Source organism: Uranotaenia lowii, chromosome 2 (assembly GCF_029784155.1).
Source record: "Uranotaenia lowii strain MFRU-FL chromosome 2, ASM2978415v1, whole genome shotgun sequence".
Classification (NCBI taxonomy): domain Eukaryota; kingdom Metazoa; phylum Arthropoda; class Insecta; order Diptera; family Culicidae; genus Uranotaenia; species Uranotaenia lowii.
Window position 1 is genome coordinate 336,178,525 of NC_073692.1, and position 16,578 is coordinate 336,195,102.

Below are 16,578 nucleotides of genomic sequence, written 5' to 3' on the forward strand. Positions count from 1 at the left end.
AATTCTTTGAATGGTATTTTAAAATTTTGCCCTTTTGAATTTGTTAGCTGAGATTATGAGCTTCTAGCAAGAGCCATCTCGAATGCCCGGGGCGTTACGCAGTGGTTTGACACGCCATATAGATGTTATAATGTAAACCTTGCTAAAACATTTTTTTTAATTCGACTCACATATTTTAAGGAATAATTGGAAAGAAAACGATATTTTCCTGAACTTCCAGCTTCTGTTTCCAAGAAAAAAATTACAACAAAAATCCAAAAAATTTAATCAGAATATATGGTTCCCAAGCAATAGAAAACGATTCCAAAACTCAATTAATTGTGTATGTATTTTATATACTAAAGTCATAAATTGCCATCAATCTAACAATTTTTAGATAAGAAAATCATCTTAAGTCTTGTGATATGCTTAATTTAACTTAGTTTTTTTTTATATTTCGAACCACTGTGTTCTGTTGGAGACCACGTGGCTTTTGCTCGGCAGACTACAATGCAAATGCTGTTCGCACGCATACCAATGTACCTTCGATTCATGGTTCCCAAATAGCGATTTTTGCATTTTCAATGCTTGGATATGACTTTTAGTTAGTCGAATCACTTATGTTCTCCAACTTATTTTAAAGCTTGAGTTGATAGAAACGGTCTTATCATACAACCCAATTAGTATGAAAACATTTGTGCGTAGTTTTAAATGAAATTTTGGGGAAAACATCAGCCCAAAAATACCTCTTTAATGAACATGTATTTTTTCCAGCTTCCAACACTGGTGGTGTATTTCGATTGAAGTTGCACGCCAAGAAAAGGAACAAAATAAGTTTTAAATTTTTATTCAAAACCTAAATAAATATTCACTCTTTGGTCTTTCTAATTTTTTTGATTTTTTGCCGAGTTTAACTGTAAGCATGAGTATTTTTTGCAAATTTTTCAAATGACGACGCGGACGCGTTTGAAATCGCATGTGAATTTAACAGTTGCACTAGAAAGGTGAGTTCATCTGATTTTCATACGATGATTTCCAACATAATTTCCTCGGATGCAGATCGAAAAAAATTAACTTCTTTATTAAAGTACAAACAATCAAAAAATTCGGTATGCACAGATTTGAAACAAATTATTCTCTTCACAATGAAAATATATTCAAAAATTTCCAAGCTCAATTTGGACCTGAAAACATGAAAAGACATGTTGGCATGCCAAGAAAAGGACCATGCCAAAATAGGGCTCACTTACCCTACCTTAAGATTTGATTAACCTGTTTGGCTTGTTGAGTCTTGAAGATGTTTAAAATTGATAGTTCGCTCAAAGCTTCTGAAGTCGAGAAAATGCATTCTTAGTTTGATGAAAAAAATCTTATTGAACATAATTTTTGCGAAAATATCAATGCCGATGTTGCTTTTGTGTCTTGAAAAATAATAAAAACCGTTTGTGTATCTAATCAAATTCACCATATCTGTTTATAAACAAGTAGGTTAAGTTTCCCAATATAACACTTAAAATGCTACCGAAAAAGATAGCACAGCTAAATTTGCTGAGCCATAAAGTCATTTTTTATTTCCTGCATTCTCAATGATCATTCATCTGTTCAGACGAGACAATTCGTTACCGGCTCATATTTCACACATTTCATTCAACAAAAACACGACGGCGATTACGACGACGCCAGGCAGCATTCAGATTGGCTAGGTGTTTTCTAACATCGGCCCTTTCTTGTCATCCGAAAACATCAGAATCAAGCCAAACTGTGACATCGCCCGTAACAAGCCAAAAATATTGCTAATAATTTCTTCTAAATATAGAAATCTGAATCAAACTCTGTCAATTTGTTGTAATGTTATTCCCCGGCAGTGGTAAAAAAAATTGAAAAAAAAACAACATCAGGAAAGACGAAAATTAGTCAGTTCCTGGCGCTATGCCGTGGTTGTCTGAATAACTAGGTACACTCGAGCTGCGACAATTCATTCATTTGATCTTTCAACCGGGACATGTAGAATAATTTCCTCGGAAATGGTAACAAATTGAATCGGGCGAAAGCAAATGGGATCATCAGAGCACGACTACGGGAGCCACTCTTGGCAACGGTTGCGAATGTGGGCGCCGTTTTTTTCAAAAATTAAATGAAAATAGAGATTTAGCGAACCCGTCACAAAAACTCACAGACAAATGGGTCATTCATGTAAAGCATTTGTATAAAGTCCACGTCCTAGACATATATGGGGGTACTCATGAGTAAATGTTATATTTTGTGAATTCAGTTACAAACGACCAACAACAAAGCTTTGAACAAAATTAATTAAATACCTTTTTTGGAGTACATTCGACTTGTTTTGCCGTCTTCCTATCCAGTTAATTAAGCGGTGGAATAGTAAAAAATTAAATTCAAAAAAATAATTTTTTTAATCCACATAATTTATATTCCTTACTAGGTATAACATTATGTTTTGATCAGATATTCATAATTTTCTCCAAGAATAGGTATTATTCATTCAAATGCATCAAAGCTGAAAATCGTCCATCGCACAGTAAGAAAATAATCGCTCCAATCACTGCGAATCAACGCGCTGATAAATTTCGCATGACCACTATCAATAGCCAGTTACAAATCGGTTCGCATTGTTATTCCATCCCACATATCGAAGTCTCGAAAGACGACAACGACATCAATCGAAAAGGTACAAGACACAACCATTTTCCACAGTCTGTCAGCATCTTTTAACCGAGCGAGGTACACCGCAGATTGCGAGACAATTGCCACCCCCCTCGGGATTTCTCAACCCAGACCCGCCTCTTCCTTCAGACTTTCTGACTTCTTAGGACCCCAACAACAAGGCAGCTCGCTCAGTGAACGCCAAACGCAAAGACAAGTATTGCTCCACCTAATTCCGAATTCAGCGATCGTATCGCATCGCAAACGTTCCAATTTAAGACAAACTCTCCCACGGTGCTTCCTGCCGGTCTGGTGAGATGCTGCGACCAGGGCATCACCGATTTGAGGTGGCCGAGGGGCTACTGAAAGACTCTATAGCTAGGACAAACCATATCACGAAGAAAGTCTCTGAAAGACGAAAAAAGAAAAGCCTGCGTTTGTGCGGTTTGCCCAACCCAGGGGTCGGCAAACTATGGCTCTTTGACCATAGATTACTCTTCAAAAGTAGATGCGATTTTCTCAGGGCTCCGCTGTAATGAATTTAGATATTAACTAGCTGACCCAGTGTGCATTGTTACACCTTCTTGAATTGATGGAAATTTTAATAATAATTTAAATTCAAATTGATTAGTTCATTATGATATATTTGAATCTTAACTTCAGTTAATATCAACCCCCTGAAATTAAAGTTGCCTTGCTTAGTTGTCTAGAAAACATTTTGCGTTGTCCGATTCCTGCTTCGCAAAACTTTCGCGATCATTTTTAGAGTTGTTAAAAAAAAAATATGGGTGCATCCCCCTCCCTTTTCTAGCTCCCCACTGAAAAGAAAGGAGGAATCTAAAATTCTTATTTTCAAATACTTTCCTGTGGTAAATTTGATTCCATTAGTTTAAAATATTATTGAGTTTTGCAAAAAAAAATGTATGAGAGCCTCCCTCTTCCCTATTCATCCCTGCACTGGAGGGCTCCCGAACAAGCATAGAAACATTTCTCCATGCTTATGACTTTCCCCTACTAAAGAAGGTTTTTTTTCGTACGATTAATTCTTTAGACATTTATGCAATAAAATATCTTTGAGGCTCCCGTCTTTTCTTCGTATCTCACTCGATGAAAGAAGAGAAGGGTCCCAAATAATTAGGAGAGAATGAGGATACTTGATCCCTGGGAATACTTGATTCCTTAGCTATATCTCGAAACTGGAATGTCTTACACAGATCAAATGTTCTAGAAAAATGTGCCAAAATGAGCAAAATAACAATGCTTGTACTTTAAAAAATTTTAACCATATAATTGTTTGAGTAATTGAACTTTGTTTGAAAAATTTCACAAAATGTAACTTGAAGATCTTTTTTCATCACTTTAAAATGTTCCTTACATGGGAAAATTATGAAAAACATATTTGTTCCAATGTATCAATCGTTCGAGCGTAGAATGAACTTCATAATGCCATACTTTCAAAGCAATGGAAAACTCTCAACTTTTTTTTCAGAAAAAGTTTTCTAAAATGTTGAATATTGTTACAATTGATCCCCCTTCCAAACGGCATATTCTTCTTCTGAATTGATCGTTATGATTGCTGATTAGGGGAAAGGTTTCCTAAATGGGCCTATCGGGTTAAATGACCCTACGGCTGTTTGATGAAATGGCTGACTAGACAGCTTACCTGACCACTGCATTTTGAGGGTGATACGCTTAGAACATAAGGCAAGAAAAAAATTTTATGAATTCACAAACTCAAAAAAATTTAAAAAATCATACAAGGTTTTGATAAATTTTGATGTAATATTTCGACTTTTAAAAATTATACGTAAAGAAGCTTAAAACAAAAACTAGGATGGTTTTTGTTTCTTACTCGAATGAACTTAAGAAATTCAACATATTTCAGCTTTTGTGGAGGTTTCATAATGATAATATAGTGAAATAAGAGAGTGTTTTTGTATGCCCCCATCATGTTTGTAAAATGCCTCCATCCTTAAATAACAGGTTAAATAGAATAAATTAATGATTTTTATCATTGAACCTTCAAATCTAAGCTCTGAATAACATCTTTAGAGAGAATTGAAGATCTAAAAACAGATTTGATAAAGTTTTTCTCATGGATGAACTGCCTCCATAGTATGGCAACTCTAACTTTTGTTTTCTTCCATATAATTATAATATACATAGATTTTTATAAAACTTCAACTTTGTCGTACGGAAATTATTACTTTCTAGCAGTTTCAATGAAATTATACGGAAATATTTCCCAAAAAACAGAAATTTTGTTCAAAACATAAATAGGCGCATTTAGCCCACACGGTTTGAGGTTCGGCATTTTAGACAACACTTACAATAAAATCGTTTTCTCGGAAACAGAAGAAAATTTTAACATAAAAATTACTCCATTGTATAGAAAACAGATGCCTGCACACGTGTATCTAGTTTTTGTACACATATTCGATGTGGTATTTGATTAAATCAGTGTTCTGCTTAATAGGCGCATATAGCCCGCTCCTCCCCTACGATATTACTAGTATTTATCCAAAAACTAATATTTTTCAAACAATTGTCTGAAGAAAATAGCAAAAATAATTGAATTTCTCATAATTATAAAAAAATTAAAAAATGTCAAAGACGGCGAGTTGCTAAATTTTCCAAAAAGATATGGTGAAAATAAGAAATGGGGATCAAGTATCCCCACTTCCCACTCTCCCCTATAGAATCATTACTCGTATCAAAATACAATCCCATACCGAATTCGGTGCATTTCGATTGATGATAGGGTGAAACGGCCAAAATTTGGCCAATACCAACTTGACGTATTTCTTTAAATTTTGCATTTAAAAAACCTGAACACCCCTCATTTTGAAGGTGTGTGTGTGTGTAGAATGTTACCCCTATTTTGATTTTGGAATTCACGCTTCAGTTGTCAAAATGCCGTCCAAGAAAGAAGAGCAGTGTATCAAAGTTTTGCTCGCGCATCGTGATAATCCGAGCTACTCGCACGCAAAGCTGGCAAAATTGCTAAAAGTTGCCAAATCAACCGTTACAAATGTAATTCAAGTGTTTGGGGAACGTTTGTCGACAGCCAAGAAGTCTGGATCGGGGGAAAATCGAAAACCAGAAGCCGCTGAGACGACAAAGAGAGTTTCAAGCGAAAGCATAACCTCTCTCTCCGAGATGCCGCAAATAAGCTGGGTGTATCGTCTACAACCGTGCATCGAGCCAAAAAACGAGCCGGACTATCGACTTACAAAAAGGAAGTGACTCCAAATCGCGATGATAAACATAATACGACGGCCAAAGCGCGATCCCGGAGGCTGTACACGACGATGCTGACGTAGTTTGACTGCGTGGTAATGGACGACGAAACCTACGTCAAAGCCGACTACAAGCAGCTTCCGGGACAGGAGTTTTATACGGCAAAATGAAGGGGAAAGGTAGCAGATATTTTCAAGCACATGAAACCGTCAAAGTTCGCGAAGAAATATCTGGTTTGGCAAGCCATCTGTACCTGTGGCTTGAAAAGCAGCATTTTCATAGCTTCCGGGACTGTCAACCAAGAAATTTACTTGAAAGAGTGTTTGAATAAACGTCTGCTGCTTTTCCTGAAGAAACAAGGTTGTTCCGTTCTGTTTTGGCCGGATTTGGCATCTTGTAATTACGGTAAAAAGGCCATGGAGTGGTACGCCGCCAACAACGTGCAGGTGATTCCCAAGGACAAGAACCCTCCCAACACGCCAGAGCTCCGCCCAATTGAGAAATACTGGGCTATTGTCAAGCGGAACCTAAAGAAGACCAAACAAACTGCTAAAAACCAGCAGTAGTTCAAGGCAAAATGGCTTTCTGCGGCGGAAAAGGTGGACAAGGTGGCTGTACAAAATCTGATGGCAGGAGTTGAGCGTAAGGCCTAGCAATTCGGATTTGGAAAAGCGGAAGCCTAACTGAATATTTTTTTCTGAATTTTATATGGGAGAGTGGGGAATCATGGGCTACTTTTTTTCGTTGTTCCATATCTTCTTTATTATAAAAGATAAAATGAAAATAAAAAATGGTATGTTTTTCTACATTTTCAAAGTATCATAAGGTATTTAATGAGTTGACCCAAAACTGTGATTTCCTAATTCATTTCGTTATTTCAAAGCAATTTCAGATGATGAAATAAAAAAGAGAGCTGTGTTTGATCGAAAAGATTTCAAATCCTGGCTCGCGAACGTTTTTACAAAATTCCTTATACAGGATGGACAAAATGTTTTTCATAACTCTTCATTTGGCATAAGAAAGCTTTACAGAGAGGAAAAACGTATTTTAAGTTCTGAATGTGTATAAAAACATAAAAATATAGGTGGTGCAAGATGTGTGGCCCACGATTCCCCACAAGCTATGGTTTGCAAATTGGTTGCGTTTGTTTGACTTATTGATATTTCGATGATGATTGACGATGAAATTAGCGGATGTTTTTTTAATTATGTAAGTAAATTTTTCTAACTTTTTTCAGCTTAATAAATAAAAGAAGCATATGATGCGTATTTAAGTCAACAAAATATAGAAATATATGCTCACGCACAGCAACGACGATGACAGTTGGTTTGAGATTTTTATCTCAACACACATCTGAGATATTAAAAGTGGCCCACATTTCTCCATGGCCCACGATACCCCACTCTCCCCTATTAATTAAACTTGAAAAAGGAATTTAATTTGATTTTTTAAAATAAACGATTTCACCGATTTACACGCGTTTTCCCTTGATCAAATTTTGACCGTATCACCCTTTAAATTTCCGACATCTTAAAAAAATTGAAGTGACCCCTCCTGTCTTCCTTTTTGTTCACTAGGATCAGAGAGGGATCTTTAACAACCATAGAGACTATTTCTGTGTCCAAACATCCTTCCGTGCCAAATACAGTTCTATTTGTTCGATTATTTCTCCAGTTATGCAAAAAATTGTATGGGAGCCCCCTTCCCCTTTCTGTTTCTCCAATGGAAGGTGAGAAAGGCTTCAAACCATCTTGAGGACACTTTGTTCACCAAAGTGCCCTTGTTCTACAAATCTAATTAATCTCGCTTGATCCGTTATCGAGTATTTTAAGAATTGTATGGACTTCTTCCCTGTTCCTATCCTCCCAATGTAAGTTGGTCCCACGCCAATTGGGTTCTATTTGATGGAATAGATAGAAGAACCATTTTTTCTCCCTACTGGAAGAAGGAAGGGGTCTCAAATAATCATGGAAATCTTTTTCGTTTCAAAATACAATCACATGACTAATATTAGGTTCCATTTGCTAGTTTAATTTTCGGGTTATGTAAAAAAAGTAAGGGAGCCCGTTCCCCCCTTCTTATTTCCCGTCTGAACAAAGGGATTGGTACCAAATATTTGTAGAAATATTCCTTGTAGCCAATTACCCTTTCACCCATGATGAATCAAGATATGGTGGTCTCACTTTGGCAAAAAGTGGACGAGGGTTGGATGCGGCGGTGGGGGCGAAACGCAGCAGAAATTTGACAACTGGCTGTTGGCTTGGCTGCTGACTGGCTGGGATGCCAGGTGCTCTGATTTTTGTATTGCTGTATTGCTCAGATAAAGATTTTGCCATGATTTTTGCAAATATAATCCAAAGAAGCGAAAAAAAATCTCCCGGCTGAGTTCCGGGCTGGTAAGCAAAGCTGGAAGACGTTGAACCAATAGATGACGGTGCCAGTTTTGTCAGTAGCAGTGAGTAACATTAATTATCCATTACTTATAACTGATTTATGCAAATTCCATACTATTTTCTTCCAAGATCTGTCTGGAAGCAGCAGAAAGTCATCGAATCGGATGGTAACATGGCGAGGTATGACATTCCATCGTCCGAGAAGCGGCTGGCCTTCCTGCAGGAACATTTGATCTTCATCGAAATGAAACAGCTCCTTCAGGGGGACCCCCGTCTGTTGCCATCGCTGCTCCAGAAGATCCAATCGAGTAATCCGGATCTGATGGGTATCATTTGGGAAAACCATATGGAGTTTTTGGCCCTTTTGAACGAGGGAACCGGTGGCAGTGTCGTAGTGCATGATGTATCCTCGACTGCCACTTCGATGGTGAACACCCTGAGTCCGACCTTGATGCTATCGATCGGACAAGCAACATCCGGTTTAGGATTATGGTTCTTTGACGCACTCTTAAAAGGTTCTTCCAATTATCGCGGTTAATCACAGCTATTTTAGAGCATCCGTAGATGCTGAGTGTATTGTAATTAAGGAAATAAACTAAAACACAATTCGATTTTAAATCTTTTGATCTTTGGTCTACGACATGCACAGACATACAAAGACTCTTTTTTTTTTTGATTTTGTATCTCAAACACCTCGCATCCCGTGACCCCCTTTTTTCATAAACACTTCAGCCAGCTGTCAAAACTTTTTTCAATATGGCTGGACGTGCGATTTGACATGTGAGACCGCCAAACTAGATTCATCATGCTTCCACCCAATTTTGGTGTCATTTACTTCAAAGCTTCTTTGAAATCTTGGCTATAAGGTTGAACCGAAAAAAAAAATACAAAAATAGCTCAAAATAATTTCTGTAGACTTCCATATTTTTTTTTCAGTAAGTGCAACATGTCTTCGACGCTACTACAACTCTTCACTTTATTTTCTTCATCAACGTCAATCTTTTCAAAACTGAGCCACTTCACTGCCACCAATTGCTCAAGGAGAGTCAGCAAAAGCATTCTACAGCAAAAAAATATCTCAAAAATTTTACAATTTTTCTTCATGAAAAGATCGAACCTGTGTCCCTGAAAGGATCCTTGTGCAGTGTTTGGTACAGATGGGTTCCCAGCTTCACTATGCTTGGAACTTGACGATTTCCGCAAAAGCGACCATTTTCATTGTAAACATCTGTTTTTCTTTCGCTTTTGGAGCTTTAGAGTCAAGAATACCAGCCTGCCAAACTCACAGATCTATACCTAAAGGAATACCTCGTCTTATAGGAAAAACTGTCAGCTTTACGATTTGGTACCGGAGATGACCTAAAAACGGCACTGGTAGGGTCTAGAACGCAATTTGGGGGGGGGGGGGGGGGAAGGGTTCCTAAGTGCCTTTATTTTGTGTGGAAATTTGTATGGGAAAATATAATTCTCCATTCAAAAATCTCCAGAGATGTACTGAAAGGCCCAAAAATTATAACATTTCATGAAAAATATTCCTTGATACATGCAGTACAATTCATATCAGCAAAGCAAAAACCCAACTTGTACCAAAAAAAAGATATTCGACGTTAGAAAATGTTTTAATAAAAATATTTTTTTTGAATTTGAGCGTTTTTGATTGCTTATTTTAAAGCTGTGTAACCGTAGGATGAGAATAAAAAATCTCAAACAACTGCTTTGTAAAGCCAGGAAATTTAATGATTTATATAACCTTTTCAAAAACATTTCATGAAATTTTTATTTAAAGTTCTAGCAAGCAAATTCTGCTGTTTTTAAATACTTTTCAATGGATTCAAATTTTTTATTTTGAAATGGTTATATCTTTTTTCATGAAATTTTTAGCTGTTGTCATGCTAGCGAAAAATGAAGCTTAAGAATAGTCAAAACTTAAAATCAAAGACCAACATTTCAAGCTTATTTGAATTTTTTGGATGATTCAACCCTTCGTTCCATAAAGTAACAAATTCGCAACAATTATGTTATGAGAAAAGTGAAATTTCGTACTTTTCTGCAATTTTGATTTATGTACATGTGAAGAATGATAGAGATGGTTCCGAGATTTTAATAGAGTGTATTAAAAAATTCCTACAAAGATTGGAATGTATAAATGTTTGTTTTTGTTTACATTAGATTAACTTACGTTTACTAGATATCTCTTATTTTTTATCAATTCTTCTTCGTATGTTCCGGTGATCGAGATTTTTCTGTGGTTGAAGAGATGATTGTAATGTTTGTTTGTTTTTATATGTTTCTTAGGTAACCTCACTTGTTTGCTGTCGGTTGGTAAGTATATATGAAAAAACTTTCACAGATCGCCCTTTGGACCGTACAGAAGCTGCTGATGGATAAACAAAGTTGCTCTAGGTCGACGCGGATGTCTACTGTGAAAATGTTGCATTTGTTAGGCAAATGAAGTTTAGAGTTGGTGGTCCAGTTTTTAACTTACAACTTTCTTGAGCCAAGTAGAATAAGTTGTGTTGATATCACGAATGCTATTTTCGAATTACACTTCCTAATATAAATAATATTGTATTAATACATATTTTCTTTCTTTTTCTTTTCAGATGAGGTTACCTGCTGGCGTGAAACTTATGAATTCAACTTCTAATTTTAAGCGGTTTCACTATTCACGATGTAAGGAAATGTGCTCAATAAAGATCTTAGACCGGTAATAATCTTCTTTTGCTTTCTTCTCTTTTGTTAGAATTCTCTACAAACTACTTCCTTACAAATAAAGTGGGTTTTTTTCATATTCGCCTTTGGCTTATCTTTCTAAATTAGAACTCACATTCCTATGTTATGCGCACGGAAAAAATATATAAAGATAATCTGATGGAGACGCGCCGTGACACATGACACTCCCCCTCGTAAACGACTTCCTGGTTTACTTAAGAATCGCGTCTAACATCAAGTTTTGCAAGTTTCACGGCTGGCCGTTCGTAAATGCCGTTTGCGGTTTGAACTACTGCTTCTCTTACTTCGCCGTCTTTGCCTGGAACAGCCGAAATCACTCTTCTAAGCGGCCAACAGTTTCGCGGAAGATTGGGGTCGACGATCACTGCTACATCACCAACTTTAATTGATTCCACCGGAGTGAACCATTTGGATCTCTTGATGAGTTCGGGAAGGTAATCTCGAATCCAGCGTTTCCAGAAAACGTTTGCCTCGATTTGTGAAGTTTGCCAATTATTCCTTAAAGCTTGATTGCTGTCATTAAAGGGAGTCGCCGGCTTTAACCCGTTTGAGGATCCAAGCAGGAAATGGTTAGGGGTCAAAACCGAAGAAACCTCGTCGTCTAATGCCAACTGTGTCAGCGGTCTCGAATTTATTACATTTTCAATTTCAATCAACAGGTTTTTCAACACTTCATCTGTAAATTGATGGCGCGGTTTGATCTGGTTCAGGTTTCTTTTTACGGTTTGGATCATTCTTTCCCATGATCCGCCCATGTGTGGCGAGGAGGGAGGGATAAATGACCACGTTGTATTAGGACTTGTTATTTCCTGAATGACTAAGTCTTGATCCATTGATTTCAGGGCCAACAAAAGTTCCTTGCTCGCGCCAACCATGTTGGTACCGCGATCACTGAAAATTTCTACTGGAATCCCTCTTCTTCCCATAAAATTCCGTAACGACATAATGCACGATTGTGCAGAGAGTGAGTGTGCTATCTCAATATGAACTGCACGCACTGTTAAGCATGTTATTAAAACGCCCCAGCGTTTCTCGGAGCTACGTTTAACTGTAACATTAATTGGACCGAAGTAATCTATTCCTATAAACGAAAACGGTCTGGAAAATGCGGCTAACCTTGCTGCAGGAAGATCGCTCATAGGAGGAGGTTGTGGAACTGATCGTAGGTTCTTGCAAACTTGACATTCTGCTCGTACCTTCCGGAGAACACTTGCGAAGCGTGGTACTATACGGAAACGTTGTCTCAGCTCGTTCAACACGGTGCGATGATTTCGATGATAAAACTGTTCGTGATAGTGTTTAACTATTAGCTTTGATATGTGGCTCGATTTAGGAAGTATTATGGGATTTTTGGCATCCATGCTGGCAATTTCACAGGATCCAATACGCGTTTTTTCTCGTAAAACTTTATCTTCGTCTAAGAACGGCCAAAGTTCATAGATCGAACTCGATCTTGGGAGAAGTTTGTTGTGCATTTCTATCGTTTGAAAGTGTTAAGATTTCTGCTGTAAACTTTTCATATTGCGCTTGACGAAACAAAATCATTTCACCTCGATAAATTTCTTGTCCTGAAAGGGGGCCTAGAACGAGTGGTTGGTTTTTGAATTGGAGAACCTTGTTGACGATGAATCTTCGAACCCATGCCGCCGTTCGTCTTAGATGGTTCCAGCTGCTAAACCTCGTCGTATCAAATAGATTAGCAGGTGCCTGATGTACTTGTTCGTGGTAGTAAATTGCTGCCTTTAGTTCTTCATTGGTGATTTCACGACTAATTTGCTCGGTTGGCCATGTTAACTCGTCCTCCCTCAGAAACTCTGGCCCGTTGAGCCAACGACTGTCATTTGCCAGCTCTGGTGATCTCTGCCATTTGGTACCTTCATCGGCAACATTTTCGTCTGTTGGTATCCATCTCCACTCTGAAATTTGGGTTAGTTCGAGTATTTCACTAACGCGGTGTGCTACGTAGTGGGAATAACGCCGGTGATCTGATCGGATCCAACACAGAACGTCTCTGGAATCACTCCAAAATACGCGTTGGTTTATCTTTAAACTTAAAGCCTTGCAAATTGAATCAGCTAGTCTTGCTCCAATTAAGGCAGCTTCAAGCTCCATTCTCGGTATAGATACAAATTTCAGGGGAGCTACGCGGAATTTTGCGGCAACTATAACACATTCGATCCTTTCTTGTTCGATCCTTTCTTGCTGTTTGAAGCGCAGGTACAAAACTGCGGCGTATCCTAACTCGCTTGCGTCTACGAACGTATGCAGCTGAACTATCGTATCTGACTCAATTGAAACCTCTAAACGGAAACATCTCGGTATGCGAATGCCTTCAACTTTCGGCAAAACAGCGATCCATTCTAACCAGCGATCGAAAATATTCTTCGGGATCGGTTCATCCCACCCTATGGAAATTCTCCAAATTTGCTGCAGGATTATCTTTAGATGAATCATCAGATTAACTAAAAATCCTAACGGATCGAAAACTGACATAAGTGTCCGAAGTACTTCTCGTTTCGTTGGAATGCGTTTGCCGGACAAAAGTTCTGCGTCGTGCCTTCGAGATAACCGATAGGTAAAGCTGTCTGTAGCAGTGCACCACCACATGCCCAACACCTTCTCTGTAGACAGTTCCGAATCTAAGTTAAGACTTTTTTCTAGACAATCCGGTTGATTTAAAGCTGCCAATACTACTGGGGAATTGGAGATCCAGTTCCGCATTTCGAACCCGGCTCGTCCATGGATAAATCGAACCTCTTCCGCAACTCGAATCGCTTCCGCCTCGCTTTCCACGCTCAGCAACATATCGTCCACGTAATGATTATCTGTTATCGCTGCTGCTGCTTGAGGATATTGACCTGCATGTTCTCTTGCGTTGACGTTCTTGGCGTATTGCGCGATACTCGGAGAACAGCATGCGCCAAAGGTTAAAACTTGCATGACATACGTACTGGGTTTTGGGTCGCTAGAGTTTTCTTTCCACAAAAACCTTTGGTAATGTTGGTCTTCTTCAGAGATCATCACCTGGTGAAACATCTCGCGGATGTCACCGCAAACCGCGATTCGGTGTTCTCGAAACCTGATGAGAACGTCAGTAAGCGGCGTGTTTTGGTCCGGGCCTTTCAGGAGAAGTGAATTTAGAGCGATTCCATGGCTCTTCGCTGCTGCGTCCCATACGATGCGAACTTTGTTCGGTTTTTTGGGGTTAACGACCGGAAATATCGGTAGGTACCACACTCTTCGAAAATCTTCTCCAATCTCATCGTCGCTCAGTTTCCTTATGTAACCTTTCGCAACATAATCCTGCATTTTCTCATGAAGAGTCGCTGCTAGTGAAGGGTCCTTTCTCATCCTTGCCTCCAGACGTTCATAACGACGCGTGGCCTGTGGTTTGCTATCCGGAACTCTAAATTTATCGTATTTACAGAGAAGACGTCCTTCAAAACGACCATCATCCCTTCGCGAGAATGACTCTAAAATTTTCCGAGCTCTCCGATCATCATTTGACTCTACCAGCGCCGTTGACTTCGTTATACCTAGTCCATCGATGGAAAAGTAATCACGCATCGCCTGATGCAATGTTTCATCTTTAGCACCATTGCATTGACACATATGAACGTCGTGAAAACAACAGAATTGCCGAATTCGTAGATCACACTCACCGTAGACGGTCCACCCCAGACGGGTCTTTGTAGCTACTGGCTCATGCATTTCTCCTTCACGACCCTTGAGGACATATCCCAAGTTAGCGTTATTACTCCCAATAAGTATACGTGGCTGGATGTCACGATACGATTCTGCAGGAACTCCTCGTAGATGGCTGTATTTTTCGGCGAAATCTTGCATATCCAACGATTGACGAAACAGTTCCAAATTGGACACGGTAAGTACTTCGGGACGTCGATACCTCTTGTGGCCGACCTGCGTTCCTGAGATGTCCAGTGTAAGATTCTGTGAATCCGGCTCGTTGCGAGTTTTGTTGCCAGTCCATCGAAGACAAAGTGGTTCAGCCTTTCCAGTGACACCCAACTCTGCAGCCAGCTCGCTTTCAATCAAGGTTAATGATGAGCCGTCATCCAAAAACGCATAGGTCTTAACCGTTTTGGCGGGCCCATGAAGGAATACAGGAATCACACGAAATAAAACATGATTTGGCAGCTTATGGTGAATGTTGCAGTCCCCAGACGTTACTGGTCCATTTTGAGTTGCATTGAAACCGTCGTTCTGAAATTTGTGAAGCAGTGGATGATGTTTAAACGAGCATCCGTTCTCGCCACAGAGCCTCTGTGATTTGCATGCCCTAGCATGTCTTCCAAGACATCTTTTGCAAAATCCATGTTCATTAATTACAGCCCAACGACCTTTGTAAGTGAGTTCCTTAAAGCCCTTGCACCTTTCCAACGAAATACAGTTCCCGTTGCAAACTTTACAAATTTTCTTGTCTACCGTTGCATGAATATGTCGTTTGGGTTTTTCCTTCAGTTGTGGCGAATTTTCGATCTCGTACTTATCTGAATAATCATCCTCGATCTCAGAATGCAGATTCAGGTAGGCCGGTCCTCTTTTCATTTCCTTCGAGTGCTTAAGTTCGACGTCATCCAATGAGGCGATTGATGAAATGGTTTCCGCAAAATCATATAACCAGTCACAAAACGTGGTAAGTTTGGCTTCTTCAATGAATCGACGATATTTGGCCCATTCAACTCTGTAATCAATAGGCAATTTTCCCACCAGAACACGAAGTAAAGTAGCGTCGTAGGTATACTCAATCAGTTCACATGCCTCAATGGTAGCACACAAGTTTTTCACTGATAGCGCAAAGTCAATCATAGTTTCCAAGCGATCAGCTCGAGGGGGAGGAGCAGACTGGATCTTCGTGATCAAATTATGTACGATAATCTCAGGGCTGCCGAATAACATTCTCAACGTTGACATGATGGATCCAACATTCGATGGGTGCATCAACATGCACTTTACAGCTTCATAGGCTTTTCCTCGCAGGCATTTTTGAAGCCGAATCAGGTTTTCTTCTGCAGTAAACCCGCACATCGTTGTTGTAGTGGAATAGGTAGAAACGAATAACGGCCATTCTTCAGGCACCCCGCTAAATATGGGCAACTCCTGAGCTGCCGCTTGCCGAGCAACTGTCAGGCAGCGGTGTTGAAACTCGCCTCGGAAAGAATCATTCGGCTGATTTTTTCCGAGTTTAACTTATTGTGTGCAGATTGATTTTATCTTCGTTCCAATCATGACGTGATTGCACACAAAACGAAGAGAACAGTTCCGAGTTGATGTTTTCCCCTCCTCGCAGGAATAAAATCACACCAATGAAACAACAGAACGAAGCTTACCGTACACGAATGCTCACGAGCGATCGTTGCCCGACGGACCGAGTTAACATTCCTCGCACCCTTCTCTCGCTCGTTTCCCGTTCCCTTGTATCTATCACTTTTAGCCACGCCCCCATGCGTTGTCCGATTGATGTGTTCGGCTGCCGAACGAAAACGATTTTTTCTTTAATTCGCTGAACTGTTCGTTTGCTTCGCTGATGTTTCTCCCCCGATTGCTG

General features: G+C 39.3%; 1 protein-coding gene across 1 annotated transcript; it reads right to left on the reverse strand.

The window, feature by feature from the left end:
* Positions 1-12,443: 12,443 nt before the first annotated feature.
* On the reverse strand, positions 12,444-16,058 carry LOC129743003 (uncharacterized). Its single transcript, XM_055734946.1, has one exon. The coding sequence runs from the start codon at positions 16,056-16,058 to the stop codon at positions 12,444-12,446; it is 3,615 nt and encodes a 1,204-aa protein (XP_055590921.1).
* Positions 16,059-16,578: the final 520 nt, after the last annotated feature.

Excerpts from the sequence above, each read along its gene's own strand:
- LOC129743003 (XM_055734946.1), bottom strand. The coding sequence starts at position 16,058 with ATGTGCGGGTTTACTGCAGAAGAAAACCTGATTCGGCTTCAAAAATGC.